This window comes from Austrofundulus limnaeus, unplaced genomic scaffold, assembly GCF_001266775.1.
Source record: "Austrofundulus limnaeus strain Quisiro unplaced genomic scaffold, Austrofundulus_limnaeus-1.0 Scaffold47, whole genome shotgun sequence".
NCBI lineage: Eukaryota > Metazoa > Chordata > Actinopteri > Cyprinodontiformes > Rivulidae > Austrofundulus > Austrofundulus limnaeus.
The window spans coordinates 2,130,783-2,138,762 of NW_013952449.1; the positions used below are offsets into that span (position 1 = coordinate 2,130,783).

Here is a 7,980-nt window from a genome sequence, read left to right on the forward strand (position 1 = left end):
TGATTTTAAAAAACTTCATGTTTAGAATAACAATTCATTAACAAAATAGACTTACTCTTATAATTTACACACATTTGACATCACTGGTGAGTTTACTGGGCTGCCTTTTATTACAGGATATTATTTTAACATGAATGATGCTGCTTTTTAATCAGCTATTAACAAAAATCCGTGGCTTCAGATATAGTAATCATTATAAACTGCCCTAAATTCTTAAATGCCTAAATGTGATGTTATATGTTACACTACAGAGGCTATGTATTTTTTTTTAGCAGAAAATAAACTCTTATTTTGAAAGGTTGCTTCACAATGTTTTTTTATTTTAAAAATTAAAACTGAACTTTATCAGTCTATAACACAATTAACTGAACATGAGAGAAGATTTCATGTTTTATATGACAAGTTCTGCATGAGATTTTAACCTGGTTCTGACTTCTGGATTTAAGACGGGTGTAGAATTGTGTTTAAATGCCGTATTTACACCTAGATTTAAATATTTTCACTGCTGCCAGTACAACACCCTGATATATGCGAAATGTCCTCAACATTAGGGTGCAGGGTCACAGGAGGTTATAAGACGACAAGCATGAGTAATTATGTTTTTCTTATCAACTGTAAAAATAATATATATAATATAATATTAAAATAAACGTAAGTAGACCTATGCATAACAATGTGATTCCTTATCTCTTTCTGCTATATTTATCAAATAGTCTAGATGATAAAAACATTGGCTTTTGTTTTTTGTGTCCCACCCCAAGATTCCCACATTAAAACATTTCTTTGTGAAGAAAAAAATCTGAGAATTTTTAGATTAATAACACGATGTACAGCACCTAAAAGAAAGGAACTATGCACGTCTTCTACATGTAAACAGTGCACAGTGATACATAAAGGTCTTCTCAAGATGGCTGCAAAAAATCCTTGCCTAGTGCCGAGCACTGTTTCCTTGTTCTTTACCATTCATTTCCGGGTTAAACCTTTCAAACCCCGCCCCGTTCGATCAACAGTCCTTCCGGTTTGGCCGCCATTAAAGACAGCAGGTAGGCTTTCTGAATCGCTTAATATTTAGTTGAAATCTATTTCAAATCTTTGACATCCGTCTACTTCTAATATGTTTTTAATTTTGAAATGATTTAACTTACTTTAATAGACGTCTGTAGTTCGTATTGTGTCAAAAACGGCAAGAAAATGAGTTTGTAGCCGAGAGTGTTTCGATTCCGACAACAGATAAAGCAGCTTTTTAAGATAAATTATTGATTAAATGGCACTGAATAAGCACGGTGTTAAACATGCAGTGTTTGTAAGGTTTCATGTTGTCGTGTAGTTTGTAGTGTATAGTAATCCCTACTTATTAATCAATGAAAAAAGCGGTGTTTACACGGAAAACTAGATCACGTTTCATCTCCATACCCGGATCTCTTCATCATGCAACCATTATGAGCACTTAAAACATGTTAGTCTTAAACCTTTACGAAGATAACTCTATACAGATTGGGTGTACCGTAAATACAAAATGCAAGGTGTTTCAAACACCTGTGTTCAGTAATAGTTTGTATTGTCTACAATAAGACCGTTCATTTAGAATGAAGTCTGTTTAATTTAGTTTACAGTAGCAGAACTTAAATTCACTAATAATTCATTTTGAGACAATATTAGGTAAACTAGTCATAAGTGATTAAAAATCTGTTTCCTGTCATAATTGGTGTAACCACAGATTTTCACTAGTGCTGTTTTTTGCCCTTGATTTTTATGTTTTGTGATAATCAAGTTAGATAATCATAGATTAAGTTAATATTGAGTTGAATACATTAGGGATGGGGATTAATTCTTGTATCCCACACCAATTATATCAAATCTGACAGTGGATTTGAAAAGAACATTAAAAACCCAACAAAATAACACCAAAAATCACATAATTCTCTGAAGTATGAAGGAAGTTATGGATGTTTAGGTGAAATGGGCTCCTGTTTTCTTGCTGCAGTTCACAGCTGAGCCAATTTCTGATCATTTCACCTTATCTATTTTTGCTCATAACCTCTTTAGTGTTCAATACATCGCCACGAAATTTTAGGAAAAGATTCACATTCTGTTTGTTGTATGAAACAAATGCAAACGTTGCAAAGAAGGAAGGTATAAAATCATGTTACAATACTCATCTCAGCAAACTGCAACATCAAATCAACTGGATGTGTCTCAGGTCGTATTCAGACCTGATAATTTGCTCCGCTTTAAACGAACCAGAGTTTGTTTCCAGCGTTGGTCTGGACCTTTTGTGCAGGTGTGAATAATGTGAACTTTGGTGCGGATCAAACAACCGGACCGAGACCTTCTTTTTGAGGTGGTCTCGGTTCGTTTCCAAACGAACTCTGGTGCGGTTCGCTTCAGTTTGCTTCTGGTGTGAATACAGACCGGACTCTTAACCGAACCAACTGCATTAAACATGTACCTTTTTGGACTTCACAGGCCACCGTTGCGGAGCTAAATAAACTGAAAACATACCTGTTTCATCGTCTCCTGTTAGCAGCTCTGCTGCCGGCATGTAGTGGGTCAGAACACGCAGAGCACCTCGTCTCCTTTGGGTCGTGGGACACATTTACTGACGTCGCTCCAAAATTAGAATATCATCACGAAACCACCATTAAATTAGCTGCTTCTGACATTTTAAAGGCTATTGCAGTTGTACTATCAGAAAAAATGTGCGCATCAGAACCGCAGCATGCAGGATTTCCTTGTTTTCTTCTGGATCTGTGGCTCAGTCCCGCCCCCGTCCTTTTTTTGTCCAATGGGAGCAATGATCGTCAGCCTCATGGCTTTGTTTACAAGTTATAGTTYGTTTGCAAAAAAGCACAATGTGAATGCAAACTGCACCAAATGAAAAAAAAGTCAATTTTTGGTCCGGACCAAACAATTGGACCAAAGGACTTTCCTGGTCTGAATACACCCTTATAAAGCCAGGAAATGAAAACAATTTAAAAACCATGTGGACATCTTTGTAAACAAAGCTCATCGATGACAGTGTGTGAATTGTGCCAAGTGATGAAGATGCTGCTGCCATATTTACCTCAAAATGGATTAAAATAGAAAATCTTTGAACTTGGGCCAAGGACGACTAGCTACAAACGCCCCACTTCTCCAACATCGTCTTTCTTTCTTCAGGATTTTGTGCGGTCTTTGATAAAGTTTATAAAAAATGATCAGACTGATTCAAGCAACTGACAGCTTGGTAATAGTTTTCAAACTTTTGTTGTGTTTGTGCTGACAGTTAAGGGCGTTTCTCAAACCCTCCTACACTCACAGTATGGCTGACTCCCAGAATGGAGACGAGCATTTTTTTTTTTTGCGCTAAAGCTGAAGAACAAATCTGAAAACCTGAGTTAATATTAGCATGTTGCACTTTCTGTAGCTTTAAGGTCCTGTAGAGATGTCCCAGGTGCTGCTGGAGTAATTGTTATCACACACCATCGTCCAATCTAACCATCACCTCGTCAACCTGTCGGTCTGCAGATGTAAATGAGTCTGAATGGTTAAATCAGGCTCTTTATGTGCTCATGTAGTAGTCACTGATATCGTTTGCACTGTAAATCTTGAAATTAGACCAACATTTTTCATAATTTCTTAAATCATTTTTTAATTTTATACAAATATGGGAATCCCACAGCTAATAATGCCCACTTGTGTTTTTTCAATTTTATTTTTTTACTCGAACCTGTAAATCTTGAACAATAAATAAAAACAACTGATGTCTTCACTTTTCCCTCAGACATGGCTATCCGCTATCCTATGGCAGTCGGCCTTAACAAAGGTCATCCAGTCACCAAAAACGTGACGGCTCCCAAACACAGCCGTCGACGAGGGGTGAGTGCCCTGTGGTAGGAAGCAAGGTGTTTGTGGAGACTGTTTAAATTGTGTGATCTGTATTAAAACCTATGTTGTGTGTGTCCGTCCAGCGGCTGACCAAACACAGCAAGTTTGTCCGCGACATGATCCGTGAAGTGTGCGGTTTTGCTCCATACGAGAGGCGAGCCATGGAGCTGCTCAAAGTGTCCAAGGACAAGAGAGCCCTGAAGTTCATCAAGAAGAGGGTGAGTGACCCATCTTAGGCCCCTCCTCCTACCCTTTGTGGTTAAAACCTAATCAGTAGCAGCAGGCTCATGTGTTGAACTTAGCCTGAGAGTTTGATCTAATTTATTTTCCATATCAGAAGCCAATGACTTGGTAAAGGTTAATTTTCTGCCTCATAGCGTAGCTGCACCTCCCCTGCCTCCTGTCTCAGTCCAGGGTGACGAGAGAAGAAACTGACATTTAACTTCTGACACAACATAAGAGTAGGAAGTTATGTTGTTGGTTCTGAATCACAAAACACTTAAAGAGCCAAACATCCAGTCAGATCCTCACAGAAGAGAGTTACAGTTGTCCTGGACTCAGGGCCCTGTTAAGTCCTGGAATATGGTTTGGACTTAGAGAGACAACTTTAGGTAGGAGAGTTGCCCTCAGACTGATCTGTTTACCAGGCAGAGAAAAGGAAAGAAGTGTAGGACTGTTAGAGTTTATAGCTGTTTCAACAATAAGCACATGTTCTTGAACTATCTCTCTAATGACTTGTTTCTAAAGTCAATGACTTGTGTCTAAATTGACTGACTTGTCTCTTAAGTGACTGACTTGTCTTCTAAAGTGATTGACTTGTCTCTAAAGTGACTGACTTATCTCTAAAGTGACTGACTTGTCTTAAAGTGAGTGACCTGTCTCTAAAGTGACTGACTTGTCTTCTAAAGTGACTGACTTGTCTTCTAAAGTGACTGACTTGTCTTTTAAAGTGACTGACTTGTCTCTAAAGTGACTGACTTGTCTTCTAAAGTGACTGACTAGTCTCTAAAGTGACTGACTAGTCTCTAAAGTGACTGACTAGTCTTCTAAAGTGACTGACTAGTCTTCTAAAGTGACTGACTATTCTCTAAAGTGACTGACTATTCTCTAAAGTGACTGACTATTCTCTAAAGTGACTGACTATTCTCTAAAGTGACTGACTATTCTCTAAAGTGACTGACTAGTCTCTAAAGTGACTGACTAGTCTTCTAAAGTGACTGACTTGTCTCTAAAGGGATTGACTTGTCTCCTAATGCGACTGACTTGTCTCCTAAAGTGACTGACTTGTCTCTGACATGAATGTCTTGTTTTCTCAGATTGGCACTCACATTCGGGCCAAGAGGAAGAGAGAAGAGCTGAGCAACGTCCTGGCTGCCATGAGAAAGGCTGCTGCCAAGAAAGAATAAAGTTTCACAATAAATATTTGTTCAACTTCTAAACCCAGCAGTCATTCAGTTTCTTTCTACTCCACATGTAAACTGTAGCCGTACACATGTTCATACTGAAGAGTCAAGTACAGATGTTTCGGACAAATAGAGAGCAGGTGACAAAAATACGTTGGTCAATCATTGCCTCATTCTGAAAAACAAATTTATGTTTATTGTTGTTTTTATTTACTAACTGCTACTATAAAGCTGTCTAATCCGTACCAGTGTCTTCATAGGAAAGTGATATGTTCTGTTCAGAACAGTCTGGGAAGTTGAAAATGTAGGAAGCAGCTTGTTTTTTGCTGCTTTTAATGGTATGTTGAGGTCACCAGTTAAATTTAAAAACATGAACATGAGTTCCAACAGTATCAGTACCGAATACTATCACAGCTTTTAAATACTTTGATTCTTTGCAGGAAATTGCAGGTTTACAACAGCAGCAGCTGTTGCATCAACCAGAAATGAATATAAAAATATTGCTAAAACAAAAAAATATCTTTAGTATTGGAAACTGTTACCGTAGTGCATAAAAATACACAACAGTATGGGGTACATTAAGTATACGTTTATATATGGTTCATTGTAGAGCTGGATGAGGAAGGATCTATGGCAGTGGTTCCCAAACTTTTTATCTTCTGACCCACAAAATATCCATGGTAAAAACCTGTGACCCCAAATATTACTGGTCTGAGTACACGAACTCCGTTAATAACCCTAAAAACACAGGCTTTTTGACAATCTAAACAGCTTGTACACACATATACTTATTTATACTTATTTTGTGTTTTTGTAATAACTATAGGAAAAATATTACATCAGCAATTATTTTATTACCCTTTAAATTGATTTCTGGAGATTATCCAAGGCGCTTCATGACCCATAATTGGGTCCCAAGCCCAACTTTGGGAACCAAAGAGCAGTGGTTCCCAAACTTTTCAGCTTTTGACCCACAAAATAGTAGCAGAGACCTGTGCCCCCAACTGTTTTTGGATGATAAACATTTGTATCAGGTCAACTAAACATGGGCATAGTAATATTTTTATACCACATTTATCCATTTTAAATACACTAACCTCACTCCTTTTATTTATAACAACTAAGGCAAAAATGTAATTAATTCAGAAAATATTTTCAGGACCCCACCTTGAAGTTTTGGGACCCCACTTTGGGTCCCGACCCCAACTTTGGGAAACACTGATCTATGGTATCTTCAGTCACTATAAGTGTTAGAAATATATCAGTTTATGACAGGTTGATCACTCAGATAACTAAATGTTTCAGTCAGAAGACATGATTTAAAAAGTCACTGATGTTCCAACAAGCTGCAGGCATTTTATTCTGGATGTCAGATATGTGAACACTGGCTAACCTTCAGGAGATGAAAGTTAGATGTTAACACTGGCTAACCTTCAGGAGATGAAAGTTAGATGTTAACACTGGCTAACCTTCAGGAGATGAAATGTGTTCGAATATTGACACAACTTAAAATGAAGTAACAGCTGCAATGGTTTCCAAGTACCATCCATAATATACAAACTCGTCCTTGGTCTGAAAGGATGCATTCAGGACAACCGTGCCGATAAAATCATGGAGCACAAGTTTTTGGCTACTTCCTCTGCAGACTTGTTTCCAGAGGGAAAGCTTCCACCCACTTGGAGAAGTCAGTGGCTGTCAATAGGTACTGGAAGCCAGAAGATGTCTGGGAAGTGGGCCTGTCAGGTCGATTCCGACCAATTCCCACACACATGACACCTGTTGGTGATAGATTAAATGTTCATGGACAGAAATAGTTTAGGAGTAATAAACTATGGGATTTACAGTGGACATTTACCTTGATGCAATCCAGTGTCTTCTCTATTCTCAGTGGTGGTCCAACCCTTTGGCACTTGTCACGTTCAGACACCTGAAAATGTTAGTTTTTCGGTTTTATGAGATAAAAGACATTTCAGCTTAAATATGTTGCTAAGAATGTGACAACATACCCATTTTTCTATGTCTGCTGTCATGCCAGGCCAATAAAATCTGGAACACATGGAGTTGAGAGTTTTCACAATTCCAGTGTGTCCTCCCATTGGTGAAGCATGAAGTTCCTTGAAAAGGTTCCATATCTCCTCTCTTCATTTTATGGCCCTCCTGTGAAGCAAGGCTCCAAAGAACAGGTTCCCAGCTTTATTGAAAGAATTTACATTATTATATCATTATAGAAAACATTGTGTCTGTTTAAAATATAAAAACCTTACCATGAATGCTAAATTTTGAGGCAAACTTCCTGAGACTTTGCCTTTGCCCCCTTGTRAATTTTGATGGGTAGGAACCTTCAGAAAGAAGGTTAAAGATCTCCTCCCATTTTCTCTCCATATTTGATCTAAATGCCAATAAAAAAGCATTATAAATTACATAAGGGTTAGACATAAAGATTTTTTTTCAAGCTGTCCAGAAAACCTGTTCACAAAATCTGGTTGCCAAAAATTGTGGTTGTCCTTTACAAAAAAAAAAAAGTTCACTATATACAAATGTTCTTGGTCAAGAAGCTGATTGAGTAAAACTTCCTCATTCTCCTCCTCGTCCTCTTCTTTGTCATTAGACTTCACAAAGAGGCACACAGAGGCTCAGGGATTAAAGCAGCAAAAACAAATAAATAAATAAATAAACAAATAAATAAATAAATACTTTGAAAAGTTTTAAG

The 7,980-nt window shown here is 37.7% G+C and overlaps 1 protein-coding gene and 1 long non-coding RNA gene across 2 annotated transcripts; one reads left to right on the forward strand and one right to left on the reverse strand.

The window, feature by feature from the left end:
* Positions 1-970: 970 nt before the first annotated feature.
* rpl36 (ribosomal protein L36) lies at positions 971-5,306 on the forward strand. Its single transcript, XM_014008069.1, has 4 exons — positions 971-1,043; positions 3,764-3,858; positions 3,951-4,085; positions 5,184-5,306. The coding sequence occupies exons 2-4, from the start codon at positions 3,766-3,768 to the stop codon at positions 5,271-5,273; spliced, it is 318 nt and encodes a 105-aa protein (XP_013863523.1). The 5' UTR covers positions 971-1,043; positions 3,764-3,765; the 3' UTR covers positions 5,274-5,306.
* Positions 5,307-7,006: 1,700 nt separating this feature from the next.
* Positions 7,007-7,687, reverse strand: LOC106517279 (uncharacterized). Its single transcript, XR_001310185.1, has 4 exons — positions 7,535-7,687; positions 7,277-7,461; positions 7,126-7,197; positions 7,007-7,046 (listed from the first exon to the last, which is right to left on the reverse strand). It is a non-coding gene; the product is annotated as an uncharacterized LOC106517279 (long non-coding RNA).
* Positions 7,688-7,980: the final 293 nt, after the last annotated feature.